This window comes from Coregonus lavaretus, assembly GCF_964263955.1.
Source record: "Coregonus lavaretus genome assembly, chromosome: 28".
Lineage (NCBI taxonomy): Eukaryota > Metazoa > Chordata > Actinopteri > Salmoniformes > Salmonidae > Coregonus > Coregonus lavaretus.
Window position 1 is genome coordinate 18,831,058 of NC_140015.1, and position 23,687 is coordinate 18,854,744.

The 23,687-nt window shown below is 43.1% G+C and overlaps 2 protein-coding genes across 2 annotated transcripts in view; both read left to right on the top strand.

Annotated features, from left to right (window-relative positions):
- The first annotated feature begins 966 nt into the window (after positions 1 to 966).
- Positions 967 to 3,209, top strand: nol12 (nucleolar protein 12). The gene is made up of 6 exons (XM_084145082.1): positions 967 to 1,145; positions 1,416 to 1,521; positions 1,682 to 1,730; positions 1,899 to 2,053; positions 2,139 to 2,224; positions 2,625 to 3,209. Exons 1-6 carry the CDS (start codon positions 1,033 to 1,035, stop codon positions 2,836 to 2,838), a joined length of 723 nt encoding a protein of 240 aa, XP_084001208.1. The 5' UTR covers positions 967 to 1,032; the 3' UTR covers positions 2,839 to 3,209.
- Positions 3,210 to 14,920: 11,711 nt separating this feature from the next.
- Positions 14,921 to 23,687, top strand: part of LOC311103908 (TRIO and F-actin-binding protein-like) — a 38,835-nt gene continuing 30,068 nt past the window's right edge. The window contains exons 1-9 of the mRNA XM_084145533.1: positions 14,921 to 15,279; positions 16,910 to 16,966; positions 17,559 to 17,627; positions 17,746 to 17,835; positions 17,997 to 18,106; positions 19,577 to 20,009; positions 20,676 to 20,714; positions 20,746 to 20,899; positions 21,087 to 21,198. Coding sequence (XP_084001659.1) covers positions 15,274 to 15,279; positions 16,910 to 16,966; positions 17,559 to 17,627; positions 17,746 to 17,835; positions 17,997 to 18,106; positions 19,577 to 20,009; positions 20,676 to 20,714; positions 20,746 to 20,899; positions 21,087 to 21,198 — 1,070 coding nt within the window. The 5' untranslated portion in view covers positions 14,921 to 15,273. The remainder of the gene's footprint in view (positions 15,280 to 16,909; positions 16,967 to 17,558; positions 17,628 to 17,745; positions 17,836 to 17,996; positions 18,107 to 19,576; positions 20,010 to 20,675; positions 20,715 to 20,745; positions 20,900 to 21,086; positions 21,199 to 23,687) is intronic.

The following is a 23,687-nucleotide window of genomic DNA, read 5'->3' on the forward strand; positions in this document are numbered from 1 at the left end:
TTAAATCGCTATAAATGCCAAGCAGTAGGGATACTACTGTAAAAATGATGTTGACAAAACAAGATGTTTTTAGACAGAACACTGTTAAAGCAGTGTTAGTGTTCTGCATTATGCTCACACACCGATCTTGATCCCTATTGTGTGTTTCACTGGAACTAGCCACTGGGCTGGTCAACAAAACTACACTGGTACTGTTTATCCACCTGAAGGTGGGGGAAAAATACCACCCACACTTTACTATACTGCTCTCTGTTTCTGCTTTCTTGGCTACTTGCTGGTTCTTTCTCTCTGGCCCTTGGCTCTCTCTTCCTCAGTCCCTGGTCTTATTGTTGAGCTCATGATGTATGTGCCCTCCTTTTCCGTCTCCACCTCCCCTTCCTGAAATATTTTATTTGACTTGGACTGAATAGTGGTGTCTTACAGCCACTCCCCACAGTAGAAATAACTATTGTGTCTCCAAACTTGCTGTCTTCCTGTATTAATCCATAGGAATGTCCCAGGAGACTGTGGCTCCCAGTATTTGAATACCCGGTTTCATGTTCTGAGTGGAACGTGGTCTATTTTTGAAACTTGCACACATACCTACATTATCAAATTTGGGTTGGTCACACTGCTCTGAGGTAGGCAGTGTCCACCAAACGGATTATTCCATCCTCATAGGCTTTGATTTCAACAGTGCAAAAATGTCGATAGTGGCCAATTGCTTTGTGTATTTTCAACAGATTGTCCATAAATATGTTGGAAATATTAAAGTCTTGCCCTTATCAATGTTTAATGTAGGCACGGCAATGTTATTTTACTTGCATCAGAATGCTGAATTACTTAACATTAATTTCAATGCACTTTTTTCCATTACTCTTCTAGAAGTATGAAAAAAAAAAAAAAATATGCACTCACTAACTGTAAGTCGCTTTCAAAGAACCAAAGTGCTTGGGAGTTTGTCCCAGTCGGACCACATTGTATGATGCACACACAAATCAGGAAGTACTAAAGCAAAAAGCCAGCTGAAAAACAAGCTAACGTGTTCTCAAAATGAAAAACATGAAGAACTGGAACAAAAAGGAAAAGGGGAAGCATGAGAAATTTAAACCTGGATCTAAGAAAAGAGAGAAATGTGTGGTCATGTTCAACGATAACGAGCGACAGTGAGTTTGGCACATTATAAACAGCACAGGAGTCCCTCAACGCATAGCAAGCTAACGTTAGCTAACTATAATTTACATGGTCAACTTGTATGAAATGCCTTCATCGATGATAGAGAATCATAAGCCACATCATCCTGCCTCTCTGTCTTTGAGAAATGTGTATTGGTTTGCCAAGTTCTCATTAATCCTATCAGTAGTTAAGTATTGGTGAATGCTATAAATTGACCACAAGTGACTGAATGTACTCATCTATTTGACGTATCTTATCAGGGACTATCTGACAGGATTCCACAAGAGAAAGGTGGAGAGGAGGAAAGCAGCGGTGGTGGAAATCCAGACCAAGATAAAGGAGGAGCAGAAGAGAGTCAAAGAAGAGGTAAACACCAGCTAAATGAAAGCACAAGATTAAAACCCAAGTGTTAATTAAATAGACATGGTGTGTAAAACTGTTGTCACTTTAGTAGAGGTTTAGATGAAGGGAATACTAACAATGTGGACAGAAGGGGGCACTAATCATATTTACTCTTTAATCCCAGAGACACAAGGAGTATTTGAAATTACTGCAGGAAAGAAAAGAGGCTCTCGGTGAGTTTGATCGAAATAACTAAACATGTCAGCTAGGCTTGACAGAATATTGTTGGCTGCTTTCACATGCCCATATCTGTGTTTTCAGGTTTAACCAGAAGTAAACATGTAGTGTGAATCCATTTAATCTTCTTACTTACTCTTATTGTTATGGTTAACTCTCCACAGATGATGATGATGATGAGGAAGATGAATTGGAGGATGTGATAACAGGCACAACTGAGTCTGTACAGTACGATCACCCCAACCACACTGTTACCGTAACAACCATCAGTGACCTTGACCTCACAGGGGCCAGTCTCTTTGCGTCAGCAACCAATCAGGTAAAGCATTTGTTACTGATTTCCACATCCCATGTTCTTATGTTTTGAAATAGTTTTTCTGAAAACTGTAAATTGTCTTTTGAAGGTTACTGAGGACGGTGAGGAGGTGGAGGAGCAGGAGAACATTTGCGCTATGCCAAAGAAATCTGGTAATCCCATCCTCAATAAAAAGTATGTTGTGTTCATCCTCACTCACATTTAGTGAAAAACAGTTGTACTCTTTCCCTGTCAATAATATTTTACAGATTTGAATGCACAATTTGTGGCTTCATATCCTAAAGATGTGTAATTAAAATGTCCAATTTGACGTGTCTATCAATAACATTTGTGTCATTGATAATGGTAATATTCACTGGAGGATTTCAAAAACGGGTGATCATTTATGCACGTTGCATTATTCCTCATGAACTGTGTTATACACCCTGCTAATGAATAGAAATGAGCCCCCAATTCCTGTTCTATTCTCATTCTGTATTCAGTTCTGACAGCTAATTTTGTCTAATATGATGCCTATATAACAATATGAGCACTGTGGTGACAAGTTATTATCCCCCCTTCTCCCTCTCTGCAGAATCTGCTCACTGAACGCCTCGCTTCACGCTCACCAGACGCAGCGGAAGGGAAGCAGGAAAGGGAAGCAGGAAGGCAAAGGACGAGGCCGGCCAACAGACAAAAAGCCAAGTGCCACAGACAAGAAGGGCAGAATTGAGAAGAACAGAGTTGGGAGGACCACCAAGAAGCAAAGACGCAGACTGACTGGGAAGAGGGTACATCACAAGGACTGAGAGTTAGGAAAAATAGATTTGCAGTGTAAGGGTCTGTCTGGCCTTTTTGTTTGATCAGGATCCTAATCAGCCATGATGGACATTTTTAGAGTTTCTATGGTACCAGTTGGGAAAGTCTACGGAGCAAACAAAATCACCAATACACAAACTGCAAATACTAATTCTCATTGAAAGCCAATGTCTGCTCAATTCAGAGCGGCCCTTTCAAAGACTGTTTTGTTTTCACCAATTGGACACGACCTGTCAGCTGTTTCCTTTGTTATGCTCTCTCCTTTCTACATTTTGGTTTATATGCTAACTGTTTTGGTAATGTTGTATTTCATACAATGTGTATATGCTGAAAGTTGGATTAAAATAATATATACGAATCACTTGCTTTAATATTTTTGTAACGTTTATATCCTTGTATAAACCAATAGTCTATGAATCCCTCTAGTTCTATAGCCTATTGTTTGATAGGAAACCTGACTCCTCAGTCAACGTCCTTTTCAGAGCATCAGAGAATAGTTCTTTATGTGTGTATTTCTAGACATAGTACCACTATGCCCTCATTTGTTTGATTGATTTCAAGAAATGTTGTATAATCAAGGATCTTAATGTATGCTAATCTCATACCTTAGCAGTGTTTATTTATTTACATTAACCTGAACTAACGCGTGCCATCTGTCTCAAGCATTTCATTTTGCTTTCTAAAGCCCATGATATCTAATACAACCCTCAATCGAGTTAGTCATGCAACTGACTCCATATTGGTTCTAGGTCTGGCAGACTGATAGGTTCTCTGTAATGTTAAGCAGAGCCAACATGGCAGTCAGAAGTGCATCAGTTTCATCCATTGTCGGAACAGCCAATCGGATCCATTCAAGAGTGGGAGCCTCGGGGATTGTGAGCAGGGGGAAGAGGCATGTGCCGGGGGTCTGATGGACAGTACATTCTCTTTCTCTAAATGGCATATTCTCAGTTTAACTGACGGCTGAGGACTCTTCTGTCAGGTATCGTTGAAAACCTCTTCCTCAAATTTAGAAGAGAATAATGAAATGGAAAATAATACACATTAAGAAATCTAGCAATTCATTCTTCAATACTTTGACTTGTGTTTAGATTTTCATTGCTAAAATGTTTTTAAATTGGGATGTTACCAAGTGCTCTCAGTGACGTTTAGTAATGATATTAATGATATGCTGGAAAGAGTTCTGATAACTTCCTATCTGTATTGTGTTTCACTATATCCGCTTGTGTAATTAGTTTTCACTTAGCTTAACTGTTCCGTTTTATCGCACTAACCATGAAATAATGACTCTTGTGGATCAAATATGCTACAGCATTGCTTCCAGCTCTACTACAACTACACTGTAATAATATCCCATCAATGTCTTGCAATGTGCACATTTGATGTAAATGTTGAAAGGTTTTTAGCTGTTTTTTTTCTCCTTATAGGCTACTGTATATTCTTTTGAAATCCACTATTTTTCCTTAAGTACTACTGTTTTACTACAACCACTTTTTCTACTTTGTGGTGTTTTAGGCTCATTAAATACTGTGTTTGGTTTTACTCTGCCTTTACAGCCTGTGTTGTTCCTCAGTGTTCTCCGAGGGGTGCGATGAGTGAGCGACTGCCACCTCCGGACGCGCAATGCCCCTCTCCGGCGATGACCTTATCTGTCCCAAGTTCCAGCCCAACATCTTCGACTTCTCCCGCTGCCACGACTGCCTGCGCCAGAAGCACCTGCACTCGGGCACGGGTACAGCCGAAACACCACAGCTGAGCCTCACAGCGGAGAAGGAGCCAGGGCAAGGCACTGGACCTCCACCAACACTACTACCAGCACCACGGGCAGTGGAGAGGGACGCCAGTGCCAAGGTGAGGGACTCAAGACAAAGGGAGAGGGGATTAGAAGAGTGGTGAGTGATAGGATTATCTGGGCCTATACAGACTGAGCTGTAAGGTAAGATATGGGGTCAGGGAAAGGGTCAGATAGACATTGCGGTCAGACAGTCATGGAGCAATACACGAGAGGAAGTAAGGGAGATGGCTGAGTGGTAATGTTGACTTTGAGTCTACTTCAACTCTGGCTAGCAGACTACTCTAGAGAAGCCTTTAACCAGTAACACTCATAAAGTGCTGAAGATGGACTACAAAGTGCTCAGTAACAGACGTTGGTGAGGTATGACCCTGTGTATGAGGAAAAAGATATGAGGAGGGCGGTGATGAGAATGTTCCCATTACAAATTAATGAAGGGAGATCATTTACTGCCCTTTTGGGAATCACTGGTAACATTATACATGAAGGCAGGTTACAGAAAGCACCGGCCGGCCCACATCTACACACAGTATGTCATTGCAAAGGCACATTCATTTATGAGGCCACGACTCTTTATTGGTAGCATAGCATTTTCCTTGTTTTGCCTTTAATTGCCACAAATTATGGCAATATACATTTTGTGGAAGTCAGATCTTATCTCATTGTTTTTCATTGCTGTATTACATTGCAAAACCTTTTGTATACCTACCTAGTACTATAATATTATAGAGTTGTTGTTGATATTGCCATTCATTCAAGTCAAACTGAAGATTAGAGTATGTATTTGAAGACAACCCAGAAGGGTTGTATATGTCTGAAGACAACCCAGAAGGGTTGGATATGTCAAGAAAACAACTGCTATGAAATAATAATGAGGAGAACCACAATCTAGGTAGAGTTACAACAGTGACACTCTAATCCAGCGACAGACAGAACGTGTAAGAATGAGAGGGAGGTCTGGAGGAACAGAAGAGTGAGACAGAGGGGAGACACTATTCATGAACTTCCCCATATGGAAATGGATCTATAAAGAGACTTGGAGGTGTTGTGTTCAGGTTTGGTAATGACGACTGCGTTAAACCTGTGTTCATTGTTAATTTGTATCTGTAAATTAATTATGCATTGTAGGCATAGTGAGTTAAATTGTGCTAGTTCCAACAAAATGTGTAGTTTCTATGGCTGTTCACTGTCTTGTCAGTGTTTGCTTTTGTCTCATAGTACAAACAGTATTTGTCAGTGTCTGGTATTTGTTTTTTGTGAAAATGGACATTGAATTTCCTATTACCAGAATTATTGACAATTGCAGAAAGTGTTAGTTATCATGGTATTACACTTCAATACATTAAGTCACCTGTAGCCCTATTGGCTGATGTTGTGTTTGCCGTACGTTGTGATTGGTCTGTGTGTTCTCGTTGACCTATCAGGAGGACTCTGATGGCCTGTCAGTTGTGAGCAGCTACTGTTATGTCAGCGGAGATCATCTGGGTTACGAAGAGAGCTCCTTGTGCATCCTGAGCCCTGACTGTGACCTCTACATCTGTGACGGAGACGACGACGACAGCACTGACAGGTTCTCTTCAGAATCTATTGGATCTAGTGTGTGTCTGAGATAGAAGCTCCACTAAGGATACATGATTAGTAGAAAATAATGTTTGTTTACTCTGTGCACTTCTGTTGAGGTATCTTTGGAGACTTGGCATTTGATTGGGCTTTATATTTAGGTATTTTGCAGGGGGGAAATGTCAGTAACGAACTAGGTACAAAGAACTTCAAACAAGTAACTCATTGAGCATGCTTTGTAAACCACGTAGTCAATGAGCCTCATATTGCGATTCTAGAGGGACAATATATATACTTTCTCAATCCCTCATTCTCTCCCTCTCTCCACCATTCTATGAATATCTCCTCTTCACGCTATCTCCTCTTCCAGCTGTCGGGACCAGAGTGTCTACGCTGATCTCAGTGGCTCCGTCAGTGCAGAGGACGACTATCTGCCTCTCCGGCACCACTCAACCCACCTCACCATGACCCGCCTGGACCCACCACCCCACCGAACCAACCCCAAAGCCTGGATGGAGGAGGCCAATAGCAGGGGAAGGATTGGCAGACACTCAGGTGAGGACTGCACTTAACCACATGTATCTTATTACAGCCATAGGTGTTATTTACATGATGATGTTGTCAGGTACCTGTGTTCAATGTCATGAGTTGAGGTGGGACCTATTGATAGGGCTATCAGTAGTGTGGTAGTATCTTGTAAAACTGCGTTGTGGACGTCCTTAGAACTCCTTGGAATGTATCAATAATTACAGCATTTAGAATGAATATACCATGTCAAAAATATCCTTCCTATGTGATGGAGTGTTTTTCTTTTTTAGGGTTAAAAGAAGAAAGGAATCGTGAGAGTGGCTACTTCTCTCTGGGGAGGGCAGGAGGAGCCCGTTCTCTCAGGGATCAGAGACCCCCTCCCGTTTACCGCCATTCAGAGAGGGGACACCCCCTCTACAGCAACCGGAGCCCTGAGGCCAAAGCTACCATCCCCTTCAGGAACCCTAACCTGGGGCTGGCCTCAAAGAGGTTAAACCCAGAGATACTAAACCCAGACCTGCCTCTGGAAAACCCTGAACCTCCTGACACATTTGACCTCACCATCGAGGTTGAGGCTCAGATGGACCCTCGCTCCCCAAGCCCCACCCCTTTTAAGATTGCAGAATCCCTGGCCTCCACTAACCGGAGGGGTTTCAACAGCTCATACAGTAGAAGAAACTCCCCTTCCTATCAGGAGTCTGGGAAGTTCAATTCATCGAGACAAGGCTCCTCTCTGTCCCGCTCCTCTTCACCCTCACGAAGCACCTCCCCATTCAAACGAAGTGAATGTACCACCTCCCTCAACAGGCGGGGCATAGACTCTGAGGGCTGGTCTGAGGGGCGGGACAACACTTCTAGAGGTCCCCCCCAGAGCTCTTATGGACGAGGTGTTGATTTTAGAAGCTTGAATAAAAACGTAATATCGATGGCCAGTTCAGTTGGTTCCATATCACAGGCCAACTCTGTTGCAGATTTTAAAAGTGCATTGCGCAAGAATGAGACAAACAGCTCCTTAAATGGTCATGGACGTGACTCTCGAAGCTCCGCCCCTTCAAGGAGGGGTTACGAAAGCCCCAGACAATCCCTGGTCCGCAAATCTGAAACAAGTAACTCCTTAAATGGCCGTGACAGCCGAAGCTCGTCTCCCTCGAGGAGGGCTTATGACACCTCCAGCCAAACCCTGCTTCGCAAATCTGATGGGAACAGCTCGATAAATGGTCATGGTCGTGAAAGTCGCAATTCTTCTCCTTCGAGGAGGAGCTACGATACCACCAGCCAGTCCCTCCTTCGCAAATCTGAAACAAACAGTTCTCTCAATGGTCATAGTCGACACGGCGGCCGTTGTGGTTCTCCCATTAGGGAGGGTTATGATGCCGAAAGGCAATCTCTGCGGAAATCAGATTCTAGGAATGACTTAAATGTTCATGCCTATGAAAGTGGTAGCTCTTCCCCTTCTAGATGTGGCTTTGACACTCCTTGTCAATCCCTGCTACGTAAAAGTGAGAAAAGTGGCTATGGAAATGGTCGAGGTCGTGACAGTGGAAGCTCCTCTCCCTCTGGGAAAGGCTATGATGCCCCGAGCCAGTCACCTCTGCACAAAAGTGAATCCAACCTGAATAGTCAAGGTCGAGACAGTCAAAGCTCCTCCCCTTCGAGAAAGGGATATGATGCCCCTGGCCAATCACTGCTTCGTAAATCTGAGACGAACAGCTCTGTCAGAAGTCAAAGTCGAGATCGTCCTACTTCCTCTCCCTCTAGGAGAGGCTATGATACCCCGAGCCAGTCATCTCTGCACAAAAGTGAATCCAACATCTACCTGAATAGTCAAAGTCGTGATAGTCATAGCTCCTCCCCTTCAAGGAAGGGCCATGACACCCCCAGCCAATCACTACTGCACAAATCTGAGAAGAGTAGGGCCCTCAACGGTCGGAGCCATGACAGTCGCAACTCCTCTCCATCCAAAAGAGGGAATGACCCACCAGGTCAATCACTCCTCAGGGACTCCAGCCTCTCTTACCAGAGAAAAAGCACTTACGGTGATGCTCGGCCTGGCTCTAACCCCTCCCCTGGCTCCTGGCGAGGCTCCACCCACTTCCTACATAGCACCTTCCCATCCAGAGAGGGCAGAGAGAACAGAACACCTGCCCCCTCTCAGAGGGCCTCTGATGTCACCTGGGAAACCACTAGGAGTAGCAGTAGTAGGCGGAGTCTGGAGACACGTAGCTCCTCCCCAAGCACACAGCGATTGACCAACCGCAACCGAAGTCCCTCCCCTCAGATGCAAAAGGACACCTCGTCTCAGAGTTCAATGGAGTCCTCGGAGTCTGGCCAGTTGTCGGGGGAGTCAACAGGGAGGAAAAGGGAGGAGTACGCCGTGATGGCCGATCTACCAAAGGTCAAGCCTGTCCTTCAAAGGGAGGGGCTTGGTCATGTGGGACAGACTCCAAACCGACCCTCAGGGAGACAGGAGCTCCTCAAACCAGCAAGGTTAGGGTTGCAAGTGGTTTCTCCCTCTGTATTTCAGCTGTGACATCAGTATTTTGTCACTGACATTTTTTAAAGTATTAATATGTTGTATCTAAAGTCACGTGTCTGATGTTTCAGCCACTCCCTCTCCAAGCATCCCTCCAGAGAGTGGCTAGATTACTCAGGGGACCTAGAGAGAAACCACATAGGATGGCAAAATGGCAGCAGCGGTAGACTGTCTCGAGCACACTCGTCCACCTCTTTGCACATGCAGGTGGGTCGTTCCGCCAATTCGGTGCCCTTTGAGAAGTGTACAGTAACTTGGTCAAAATAAACGTTTTATTTCACCTAATTTTAACATTCTGTCGTAAAGAGCACATGTTCAACTTCATAAAAAAACAAGTTTTCCCATCTCAAGAGGTTAAATAAAAAAAATGACTGTAATAAGTGCCTATTACAGTGAGGGAAAAAAGTATTTGATCCCCTGCTGATTTTGTACGTTTGCCCACTGACAAAGAAATGATCAGTCTATAATTTTAATGGTAGGTTTATTTGAACAGTGAGAGACAGAATAACAACAAAAAAATTAAGAAAAACGCATGTCAAAAATGTTATACATTGATTTGCATTTTAATGAGGGAAATAAGTATTTGACCCCCTCTCAATCAGAAAGATTTCTGGCTCCCAGGTGTCTTTTATACAGGTAACGAGCTGAGATTAGGAGCACACTCTTAAAGGGAGCGCTCCTAATCTCAGCTTGTTACCTGTATAAAAGACACCTGTCCACAGAAGCAATCAATCAATCAGATTCCAAACTCTCCACCATGGCCAAGACCAAAGAGCTCTCCAAGGATGTCAGGGACAAGATTGTAGACCTACACAAGGCTGGAATGGGCTACAAGACCATCGCCAAGCAGCTTGGTGAGAAGATGACAACAGTTGGTGTGATTATTCGCAAATGGAAGAAACACAAAATACCTGTCAATCTCCCTCGGCCTGGGGTTCCATGCAAGATCTCACCTTGTGGAGTTGCAATGATCATGAGAACGGTGAGGAATCAGCCCAGAACTACATGGGAGGATCTTGTCAATGATCTCAAGGCAGCTGGGACCATAGTCACCAAGAAAACAATTGGTAACACACTACGATGTGAAGGACTGAAATCCTGCAGCGCCCGCAAGGTCCCCCTGCTCAAGAAAGCACATATACAGGGCCGTCTGAAGTTTTCCAATGAACATCTGAATGATTCAGAGGAGAACTGGGTGAAAGTGTTGTGGTCAGATGAGACCAAAATCGAGCTCTTTGGCATCAACTCAACTCGCCGTGTTTGGAGGAGGAGGAATGCTGCCTATGACCCCAAGAACACCATCCCCACCGTCAAACATGGAGGTGGAAACATTATGCTTTGGGGGTGTTTTTCTGCTAAGGGGACAGGACAACTTCACCGCATCAAAGGGACGATGGACGGGGCCATGTACCGTCAAATCTTGGGTGAGAACCTCCTTCCCTCAGCCAGGGCATTGAAAATGGGTCGTGGATGGGTATTCCAGCATGACAATGACCCAAAACACACGGCCAAGGCAACAAAGGAGTGGCTCAACAAGAAGCACATCAAGGACCTGGAGTGGCCTAGCCAGTCTCCAGACCTTAATCCCATAGAAAATATGTGGAGGGAGCTGAAGGTTCGAGTTGCCAAACGTCAGCCTCGAAACCTTAATGACTTGGAGAAGATCTGCAAAGAGGAGTGGAACAAAATCCCTCCTGAGATGTGTGCAAAACTGGTGGCCAACTACAAGAAATGTCTGACCTCTGTGATTGCCAACAAGGGTTTTGCCACCAAGTACTAAGTCATGTTTTGCAGAGGGGTCAAATACTTATTTCCCTCATTAAAATGCAAATCAATTTATAACATTTTTGACATGCGTTTTTCTGGATTTTTTGTTGTTGTTATTCTGTCTCTTACTGTTCAAATAAACCTACCATTAAAATTATAGACTGATCATTTCTTTGTCAGTGGGCAAACGTACAAAATCAGCAGGGGATCAAATACTTTTTTCCCTCACTGTAAGTGCCAAATAAAGTAACAGGGTTGACCATAACAGGGTTGACGATTTCCTCTTAAATCAGCTATGAATCCCCTTGTGACAGGGGGAATGGAAGCTTGTTGTGTGCAACAGGGAGTGACAATTGAATGCAAACTTCACAAAAAAAATTCCTTTGTTAAAACATTTATAGCCTGTCTCTCTATGGGTAACGTGGGTTGACGTGTTATGCTCGACCCACTCAGTTTTCCACCAGAAACTTTTCCACTATGATTTGACTATTAGATGTTCAATGTTTCTTAAAAAATAAAAAAAAATGGAATAGTTTCACCATATTAAAACGAGACTTCAGTTCAAGTAACCTTAAAATGAGGTACAGACATACACTATTGTTCAAAAGTTTGGGGTCAATTAGAAATGTCCTTGTTTTCCATGAAAACATACATGAAATGAGTTTGAATAGGAAATATAGCTAAATGAATAGGAAATGTAGTCATTGACAAGGTTAAAAATAATGATTTTTAATTGAAATAATAATTGTGTCCTTCAAACTTTGCTTTCGTCAAAGAATCCTCCATTTGCAGCAATTACAGCCTTGCAGACCTTCGGCATTCTAGTTGTCAATTTGTTGAGGTAATCTGAAGAGATCTCACCCCATGCTTCCTGAAGCACCTCCCACAAGTTGGATTGGCTTGATGGGCACTTTATACGTACCATATGGTCAAGTTGCTCCCACATAGCTCAATAGGGTTGAGATCCGGTGACTGTGCTGGCCACTCCATTATAGACAGAATACCAGCTGACTGCTTCTTCCCTAAATAGTTATTGCGTAGTTTGGAGCTGTGCTTTGGGTCATTGTCCTGTTGTAGGAGGAAATTTGCTCCAATCAAGCGCCGTCCACAGGGTATGGCATGGCGTTGCAAAATGGAGTGATAGCCTTCCTTCTTCAAGATCCCTTTTACCCTGTACAAATCTCACACTTTACCACCACCAAAGCACCCCCAGACACCACCATGCTTGACAGATGGCATCAAGAACTCCTCCAGCATCTTTTCATTTGGTCTGCGTCTCACAAATGTTCTTCTTTGTGATCCGAACACCTCAAATTTCGATTAGTCTGTCCATAACACTTTTTCCCAATCTTCCTCTGTCCAGTGTCTGTGTTCTTTTGCCCATCTTAATCTTTTCTTTTTATTGGCCAGTCTGAGATATGGCTTTTTCTTTGCAACTCTGCCTAGAAGGTCAGCATCCCGGAGTCACCTCTTCACTGTTGACGTTGAGACTGGTGTTTTGCGGGTACTATTTAATTAAGCTGCCAGTTGAGGACCTGTGAGGCGTCTGTTTCTCAAACTAGACACTCTAATGTATTTGTCCTCTTGCTCAGTTGTGCACCGGGGCCTCCCACTCCTCTTTCTATTCTGGTTAGAGACAGTTTGCGCTGTTCTGTGAAGGGAGTAGTACACAGCGTTGTACGAGATCTTCAATTTCTCGCATGGAATAGCCTTAATTTCTCAGAACAAGAATAGACTGACGAGTTTCAGAAGAAAGTTATTTGTTTCTGGCCATTTTGAGCTTGTAATCGAACCCACAATTGCTGATGCTCCAGATACTCAACTAGTCTCAAGAAGGCCAGTTTTATTGCTTCTTTAATCAGCACAGCAGTTTTCAGCTGTGCTAACATAATTGCAAAAGGGTTTTCTAATGATCAATTAGCCTTTTAAAATGATAAACTTGGATTAGCAAACACAACGTGCCATTGGAACACAGGACTGATGGTTGCTGATAAGGGGCCTCTGTACGCCTATGTAGATATTCCATAAAAAATCAGCCGTTTCCAGCTACAATAGCCATTTACAACATTAACAATGTCTACACTGTATTTCTGATCAATTTGATGTTATTTTAATTGACAAAAAAATAGCATTTCTTTCGAAAACAAGGACATTTCTACGTGACCCCAAACTTTTGAACGGTAGTGTAAATTAATCACTAATCACATTAAATAAATAATCATCTCCAGAAACGACTTTGTCAAAGCAACAAATAACTAGGGCTTTACAATGATGGTGAGAACTTGGAGACTTGGCTACAAAGTGCTAGTTGATAATGCATGTAGCCCAATAATTACAATCTCATCCTTCACAGAGGCCCAGCAGCCCCACTATAGAGGAGGAGGCCAGTCCATGGAGGGCACACCATAGCTCTTCATTGGAACAAATGCAGGTACAGGTCTACTTGGGTGTGCTTTTTGTAGCCTATATCAAATTGTACATTTTTTATGGAGGTTGTCTAATTTAATGCAGAAGGTGGCCCATGTACACAGGTCATCAGACTAGTCTTCCTTCAGTTTTCATAAACTAAACCTCCCATCCTAAGGGGCATGGCATGTATAGGCCTTTTCTCATTTTGGAAAAAGTATGTCCTTCATCCTCTCCTCCGTGACCCGGAAACCATTGTGGTCGAGGAGATGTCAATTCATTAGTAGACGAACGGAAGAGTGTCCTTCCCTCTTCGATAGCCACCTTTCATCGAGGATAGTCATGTGTATCCTACCGGAGTCCTTAATGGAGGAGTTTTGAAATCTGCCACACCCCCTTTGAACCAGCTTTTGTTTTGTCAGAGGAGAAAAGCATGCACACGTTTAAAAACAATATGCTACATATCGTTTTATCTATACGTTCTACACGTTCCCTCTCCTCGATTACCTTTGACCTTTTCAAAACGAGGTGAGAGAAGATGGAGGAGAAAGGACACAGGAGTTGAGCAAAACCCAATTTAAAAAAAGGCCAGAGTGCACATTCACCTGCCCACATCCAAACTTCCTTCTCCGATCCTATTATAGAAGGGCTTTTGTGTCTTTAATATTTATTGCCCTGTTGCTGCTTTGAATAATGGTCAACATCTAGTATTTATTTACTCACACGCTTATTACTGTACCGTATATCTAATCTGAATGTTTCGTTTTACAATGCTTTCCACCTGCATGCAGGCTATTTTGTTGGTGATGTTACAAACACATATCTGTCTATTTATTGAGGTTATGAATGCAAGAAGTTGGGATAAACTGCTTTTATAAACTGGTATAGGCCTGCTCTGTTCAATTCGAATGCAGTGTGACTTCAATGCTTTCTTTTACCATTCCTAAATGTAATTCAGACTTTGAAGTATGCCGTGGGTTGTAGGTCTGTTTCTTTCACCTGTACCCTACTGGCATTTCATAAAGAGTGAGCTTTGTCAAAAGTGGACTGCTGGGGCATGTGTTTCAAATTCTTCGGCTGGGGTGTAATCATTAGTCCAAACAGTTGGGAACGTTTTGCAACTAAAACGAGAGTTTCTATTGGACAAATTCAGGTAGTTCCCTCCCGTTTGATTGCGTTTGCTTCCGTTTAATAAACGTTTTGCAACAGAATCGGCGTAATTAAATAGCCTCCCAAGATTTTACCTAGTCAGCATAAAGAATCTAGCTACTCAATTAAGGAATGTAATAAATGCTTTGATGTGTATTTTAGTAGAAGCTATGTGTTCTGAAAGTAGGTGCCATTGGTTGCTTTTTTGGCAAACAGTCTATACTTTAATATGCAAATGTCTGAGTAGCATATTGATCACTTGATTGGTGAGCTTGTTTGCGCAAACGATTCTTACAGATCCGCCCAGGAAGTGGCAAACAGGGCGAGAGTGCAGAACGAAAAACATCGTAACAAACGTCCAGAAAGTTGTGAAATTGTGGCTTTCAAGAGTTGTCTATGATCTTCAGTTTCTATTGAAATAGTCCATGGAAAAGAGGTTTGAGCAATAAGATACGGTTCACCGACCAAGATGGGTAGAAATGGCGGGGTTTGTTTTAGTTTCGCATAGCCTTCCGCTATGCATACGAGTTTTTACGCGAACGGATCAGCAGGTAGAAAACTGAGGCAATAATAATTCTACCCCGGTCACATTGGTACCAAATAAACTTGTTGGACGAGTAGGCTATTACAATATTTTTATTTGAAGTGTTTTCTTATTTTTCTCTCAACTGCCTCCTGGGTCCTACTAACATGACGGTACGTTTGCTTTTGTGCCTCCATACCACTAACGTTACTTGAATTACATATCCTAATCTTTTTGTGCCTATTACTGAACCCTGTTCCAAGACATTGTTGCAATAATGTTTAATTGTTCGCTGCAGTCACTAGGCAACATGGAACATTGGGGATTAAAATTGATACATTTTTATTCGAGGAGTGGGCGTGTCTATATTCTTGTTTCGTGGCCTTTGTAATTCTTTGTTTTATAGTTTGTTTTCTATAGATCACGTTATGTATTTTGTGCGTACCTGTGGCTATAATTGATGCCATTGCCAAAGTATCAGTGCTAATCAAAAATGTATACGTATTGTATTTGTAAGCGCATTAGGGTTATCCAATTGTTGACAGCTCTTAAGTGTCAGTTGAATTGGAGAAACATTGAGCTCCATATGTTGACTGTTTGAATGTGCAAACGAACACCTCACCCCAATCGTTTGTTTTATTAGTTCCCTTACATTTTATAATATTTGTAATTGGCCTTCGAGGAATCTATAATTGCATGGTTATTCTAACAACCTATAGTTTGTTGCTTCAAATGAATAAGTGTTTAATAAGGGTATGCTTCTGTGTGCGATCCTCATCCTGGCACTTCGAAAAACGGCTATTTGCTGAAGTGTCAGATTGTCAACGATGTTTCCTGTTGTTGCCAACTATTAGTTTCTTGCATCTAATTTCAAAACTATATTATAGCATTTATGTAGACTAAATGCTTTGAGACCCACACACAAATATGCTCATAGTTATAAAGATTACACATTTTGTTATCATCAGTCAAAACACCCCAAACATTAAAAAAGTTCTAAGTCTACCTCATGCTGTAACCATACATCTGCCTGTTAATGCTCCTCAGACCTTGTAATGGTTTGGTTGGAACAAAGCACAGTGGTGGTTACAATGTGACAACTTATGAGTTACAGTGAGAACAGGCAGTGATGTCAGGTAGAGGGGGAGGGTTGTAGGAGATAAAGACCCAAACTGAGGAATGTAGATGGTTAAGGTTTCCTAATCTTCATCCAGGATCACCTCCTCTGTAAAGTACTTCACAGGTTTTCCGGTATTAGTTGAGGCTGCAGTAGTTAAATGTTAGTAACATATTAGTCTGATTTTTAAATGTATAATCCATGTTTGAACCCTAGAAGCTGTTTCAGTAATAGTACAGTATTAGTGATGTGGACAGTGCTACTGTATATGCCCCTGGTCTCATTACCACTGTAGATTTAATGACCCTGCAAATCTCTCTACATGCTCTAGTTCCCCATGTCTCTATGTTGATTATGTTACTGTTACCTTAGCAATATATATTTTTTCCGTCTTCTCTCATATCACTCTAAGGCGTGCTTTTTTGTTTCCTGTTGCCTTGAACACTTTTAAAAACCCTCCACCCTTCCATGTCCTCACACATTTGAATGTACACGCAAGTGTTTGCCATGGTGCACTGTAACTGCATGAAATGCCTGCCCTTTTGAAATTCTACATGGAAAAATGTTGTCCTTTGTATTGTGAACATCCTATATTCTACACTGGCATCTTTTGTTCTACTTTTGTGTTTGTCTCACTTCTTCAAAATGGTTCTGTTAACCTGACACTTTCTCTTCTTTCCTTGTAGCCCGACCTCCTTAACTTCAAGAAGGGATGGATGTCAAAACTGGATGAGAATGGAGAGGTAAAGTCATGTTTTTTGCATTTCTTATGACTTTCTTTCTTGTCTTATTTAGTCAGAAGTCATTTATCACTTGTTTATCTGTTTTCTTTCTTTCTTTCTAGCTCTCTTCCCTTCTGGTTTCTTGTTTCCTCTCTCCTTCTTTCTCTCTCCCTCTTTCCCTCTCTCCTAATGAGAAAGCTTGTGCGTAAGGCGATAGCTGCAGACTATCCATGTGTTATCCCAGTAATAGCTTGGTGTGCCCAGGCAGGCACAGCCGGTATGTTCTAGCAGGATATGACTGAGTATGAAACGTCCTCATATGAGCTTGTGGCTCATTGTATCATCTATGTGCTAGGTTTGTATGTTATGTGTTTGAACTAATTTTGAATTGACTGTACAAATACTCAGATGACCCATACATCACTTTATGCACTCTTATTATACTTGTCATAATGTCTTGAAAACACTGTGTACTCCATAGGTTTCGTTCTTCAATGTTAACTTGATTTGAATGATGTCTTGCTGGGAACTGTCACTTAGCTGGATGTGTGCATTAATGCAACGGATTGGTCAAATAGTGCTGGTTTAACTGGTGGCTTCTGTGTGTCTGCAGTGGAAGAAGCACTGGTTTGTGCTGACCGATGCTGGTCTGAGGTACTACAGAGACTCTGGGGCAGAGGAGGTACGTTTTCAACGGCTTTAAAGTTATTTTGACTATTGCAATAATTGTCTTAGGGATACATTGTGAGTTATTTATGTGTCTGTAGCCCTACTTGTATGTTCCTTACTGTGTCTTACAGAAGGATGATCTGGATGGGGAGATTGACCTGAAGTCCTGTGTAAAAGTGTCTGAGTTTGATGTAGAGAAGAACTATGGATTTCAAATACAGGTGTGTCTTTTTCACTGTCCCAATTCTTTTCTTCATTATGTGAAGATGAGTGATGGGTATTTAATGATGATCACTTTCTCCATCTTCTCCCCATCCTTCTCTTTCCCTCACCACACCCTTTCCATTTCTTACTCTACTTTTCTCTCCTCTCTGTTGGTCAGACAAGGGAGGCAGTTGTTACACTGTCAGCTATGACTGCAGGGATCAGGAGGAACTGGATTGAGGTTCTGAGGAAGAGTGTTCGGCCCAGCAGCTCTCCAGACCTTACACAGTGAGTTCCTCCTCGCTCTGTGTCCCAGCTAGCAAATACAAAATTCACATAAGGAGTCCTATTTTTTTCTTATAGTGTACAGGCGGACTACTATGTCCTTGGGCAGTCGAGGATTACTTAGTCTCATTAATCATTTGTAAAGTTATGTTGCTTACATAGTGAATCACCAGGGCTTTCTTTTACGTAGTGATATTGAGTGTTCGGGCTGTTGCTGTGACCGTATTACCGCCACACTGGCAGTCATGACCGCAGTAAAATTCCACGTGACAGTTGAGTCATGGTAATCTCTGCTTATGCAGTCTGGACATGTGTTGGTAGTACCCAAGTTGCTAACAACCATAAGGTCCTAATGACCTGGTGCTCAGGGCTCTATTGTCCCTCTAACCACTCTGACATCAATGCAAATGCTATCGAAAATCACATCAAACACTTAACAAAACAGTATCTTGCTATTAAAACTCACCTCACTGTGATGATCAATTTGAAGAAAGAAGTTCAACAGCAGGTTGAAACTGTAAAACATGGTCATTGTGGATGTTGGGTCAAAGCCTAACACAAGGAAATGGACAGTGGTTTCTAAGATGATTAATTCAAATCACCCATACTCATATTTGAGCTTAAGCATAGGCCTATATGAGCCCAAGCCCCCAAAAAAACTTGAATTAAAATTGATTGAGCTGTTATACATTACATAGCCTATCGCATATTACGCATGGCAGAAAACATACATTTCTATTTATTTAAGATATCTTTGGTACATAATTGGTCTAGCCTACAGTACACTCACTTGATGAGAGAACGGCTGTGCAGCCTGAGGCTACTTTCTCAAATCATCAATAGCCTATAGTCTCATCATGCAGCCCATATGTTTTGATTTCCAAGACATTCTAAGGTTTGTATCATTCACAACTAAAGTTGCCAAATAACTCTAAATCTAGAGTATAGGACCTGTTTAACATGATCACTTTTATGCATAAACATATACTTTCTATTTCATTCAGCTAAGTTAAATTATATTGTTCTTACTATAAAATAATGTAATATATAATAATGGCACAGGATTTATAAGCATATCTTGTCAGCTAAATAAACAAGCCTACAGCCTATGGCATGGAGCAAAACCAGATAACATACAGTAGGCCAACTCATATTCTGTTCTTCTGAAATACATTTTCTTCATATCATGTTTCTTTAGACCTGACTAAAATAAATAATGGATTATTGTGATGGTGTATATTCAATTGATTTTTATGTAGATGTTCGAAAGGCGTATATGCATAGAGGCCTGGAGATGCTAAATGTGTTTGTTAAGTAACGGTAAATTACCGTGAGACAGGCAGTTTTTTTGCATGACAATAACTGGCTGACAAAATGTAATGACCGCCACAGCCCTATTATACTGTCACTTTATCGATCTGCACTCTGTCTCTCTGTCTGACTTGGTCTCTCCCTGTCCTTCCTCTCCTCCAGACTGCCTGACAGCAGTAGTGACAAGGAGAACTCTCGCTCCCTGGCCTCCACTCGTCGACCACCTTCTCATCACGGGGATGCTGGATCAGAAATCACCACCTCCACCGGACGCCGATTTGACTGTGTCGAGCTGTCACCAGTGCCCGTCCCCACTAGCCCTCTGCCAGCCACTCAGAGAGAGGCAGGGGAGGGGCAGGGCAGGGAGCACGCCCAATGGCAGGAGGAGAGGAACAGAGACGGGACCAGTAGCACATGGGAGCAGGTGCTGTTGAGGAAAGGGCCGGGTGTAGGCTCAGATCCCAGGATAAGAGCAGAGGAGGACATTGAGAGAAAGTGGGCAGAGTTTGAGCGACTGCCACTAAAGGAGATGAGGTCACTACTGCCAATGGGCTCACGGTCCAGCCATCCAGCCAATGAGGCGCTGCAGAGGGAGGTAGTGCGTGGAGATGTTTTTCAATTTGCAAACACAATAAATAAATGCAAATTTACTATTCATCTAGATGATTCATCTACAGATGAAGTTAAACTCTTTAACACTAGGCTTGCTCTATAATGCGTGCAGGATGGTAATCAGGCTCTCTGCAGTAATACTGACCCTGTCAGTCTTCAAAATACCAAGGAGGAAGGTGTTATAGGGGCTTAGTTAGCAATACCTGTTTGCCCTGAAAAATAAAGTAAGACAGCAATTCCCTGGTTCTAGAACTGTGAGTTTATCAGATGTCGATAGTGGAAACATTGCTTAAAGTCTCATTCCATCTTTGAGTGCTGTGTCATGTGATAACATTGTATAGTGTGCTGTTGACTACTGTGTCTTCACAGGGGTAGTTTTAGGACTCGTACAGACCATACAATCATATCATGGGGTTGGGGGAATCTGGTCCAGATTAATTTACTCGTTGCACTGTGTCCCTTTGTCTATGGTCCATACAGTCCCTAACATTTCCCTTGAGACACATGACCTGCATGATGTGTGGGATTGATATGACTGCATGGAATATGGCATTCAAATCAGTTTGGTTCAACCCAGTAATTCCATACCCCGCCGCCTCTCTCTTTCTCTCAGTGAGCTTTACCGCCACTCTCCCTTTGTGACACTCAGGTGGCGTCTCTGAGGCAGCAGCTGGAGCGTTTGCAGGGAGAAGGATGGGGTGGGGGGAGGTAGCTGTGGTCGGGAGGCTACGTGCGGCCGCAGCCTTCAGGCCATGGAGCGGGCCCACAAACAGGCCCTGGAGGAGCTGCAGAAGCAGCATGCCCGCGAGACCCGGGAGCTGGAGAGGGACAGGGACCGGCTGCTGCGGGAGGAGACCCAGGACACAGCACAAGGTCAGGGGTCAAGGGTCAAAATTGTACATAAAGTCATTAGCACCCCAGTTCAAGAACTTTTGTTGTTTATGAAACGTGTGACGTCAGAATGGAACATAGAAGTCAACACCACAGCATTTCATGTGGTAATAGTATATTTGTTTTGAGATCAGATCACATCACATCCTCCCCCCTCTCTGTGGTTTAGTTATGGAGACACTGAAGAAGGCCCACAGGGAGGAGCTGGAGAGAGAGGTGGAGAAGGCAAAGAGGCTTGGTGGAGGGAGTGCCAACACACAGACCCTACGCACACAGCAGCAGTGAGTGCGCAAAACAACCTGTGCCTGCACACACCTTTACATACATAGTACACTCTGTGCCATCATTTTAGGGCTGGGCGGTATACTGTATATGACTATATACTGGTGTTGATGCACAGACCGGTTTGGGTTTTTACTTTACCTTCTATAACGGTATTTCAATATTCGGTTTGTTAAATGTGATAAGCAACTCTGTGTGTAATATCCGTTTTTATAGTTTACTCAGTTTGCTACTTCAGTCCTTCTCCCTCTCTTCCTGCTGCATGCCGCTTCCCATACCAAGCCCTGCCCCCTGTCACTCAAGGAGAGAGCAATTGCTTGACCATGGAGTCACAAGCACTTTCTTGCCGTTCACTTTGCAGTCTGCATGGTCAGATAGATGCAACAAGATGTTGGTGACAACGATGTTGCTTTCCACTATTCGTTTGTGTGTCTTACTGTCTGCAAACTACTGTCTGCTATTTTGTATTTTCTTAGCAAGTTGTTGCTCAAATAAATTGTTAGCTGCTAATTCTAGTTAGCTAGCTAGCTGGTTAAATGTACTAAGAGTCAGAGCAAACGTAGCTAGCTAATACGCAAGATGGCACCGATAGACATGGCCCCCTTGTTTCAGGCTCCTAAGAAACTTTGCAGTATTCTTTAAAAAAAAGAGAGAATTATTTATCACGTTATTAGCCCAGAACGTTCTTTGCATTATTACATACAGCCGGAAAGAACTTTTGGATATCAGAGAGGTGTGCACACCAACGCCGCCAGCGGAGAAGAGCTATTCGGAGTGGACTTTTAGACCAACTCAGGAGGCGTGCACACCATCCACCGCTTCCGAGTATATTACTCGCTAATGTTCAGTCCCTGGACAACAAAGTAGATGAGCTCAGGGCGAGGATCTCCTTCCAGAGAGACATCAGGGACTGTAACAGTCTGTTTCACGGAATCATGGCTCTCCCCGGATATACTGTCCCCGTCCATACAGGCAGCTGGGTTATCAATACATTGTGCAGATAGGAAGAAAGGCGGTGGTGTATGTTTCATGATGAATTACTCATGGTGTGATTGTGGCAATGTACAGGAACTCAAGTCCTTTTGTTCACCCGACCTAGAATACTTCACAATCAAATGCCGACCACATTACCTCCCTATCAAATTTTATTTGGTTATAGTCACAGCTGTGTGTATTCCCCCTCAAGCCGATACCACGACAGCTCTCAAGAAATTAAAATAAAATGGTATTTGCAACATGTGCCGAATACAACAGGCGTAGACATTACAGTGAAATGCTTACTTACAAGCCCTTAACCAACAATTCAGTTTTGTTAAGCAAATAACTAAAGAGCAGCAATAAAATAACAGTAGGGAGGCTATATACAGGGGGGTACCGGTACAGAGTCAATGTGTGGGGGCACCGGCTAGTCGAGGTAGTTGAAGTAATATGTACATGTGGGTAGAGTTAAAGTGACTATGCATAAATAATAAACAGAGTAGCAGCAGTGTAAAAGAGGGGGGTGGGGTGGGGTGGGGGGGCAGTGCAAATAGTCCGGGTAGCCATGATTAGCTGTTCAGTATTCTTATGGCTTGAGGGTAGAAGCTGTTAAGAAGCCTTTTGGACCGTGCGGTAGCAGAGAACTACACTGGACCTTGTACAAACTGGAAACCGCATATCCTGAGGCCGCTTTTATTATAGCTGTGGACTTTAATAAAGCAAATCTGAGGAAAATGCTACCGAAGTTCTATCAACACATTGCCTGCAGTACTTGCGCTTTAAAAACTCTCGACCATTGTTACTCTAGCTTCCGGGATGGCTACAAGGCCCTCCCCCGACCTCCCTTCGGCAAATCAGATCACGACTGCGTTTTGCTCCTCCCTTCCTATAGGCAGAAACTAAAACAGGAAGTACCCGTGCTAAGGTCTATTCAACGCTGGTCTGACCAATCGGAATCCATGCTTAAAGACTTTTGATCACGTGGACTGGGACATTCCGGGTTGCCTCTGAGAATAACATTGACAAAAGGCACCTAAAGGAGGACTCTCAGACCTTTAGAAACAAGATTCTCTGGTCCGATGAAACCAAGATTGAACTCGTTGGCATGAATGCCAAGCGTCACGTCTGGAGGAAACCTGGCACCATCCCTACGGTGAAGAATGGTGGTGGCAGCATCATGCTATGGGGATGTTTTTCAGCGGCAGGGACTGTGAGACTAGTCAGGATCGAGGGAAAGATGAAGGAAGCAAAGTACCGAGATCCAGGATGAAAACCTGCTCCAGAGCGCTCAGGACCTTAGACTTGGGTGACGGTTCACCTTCCAACAGGACAATGACCCTAAGCACACAGCCAAGACAACGCAGGAGTGGCTTCGGGACAAGTCTCTGAATGTCCTTGAGTGGCCCAGCCAGAGCCCGGAATTGAACCCGATCTAACATCTCTGGAGAGACCTGAAAATAGCTGTGCGGCGACGCTCCCCATCCAACCTGACAGAGCTTGAGAGGATCTG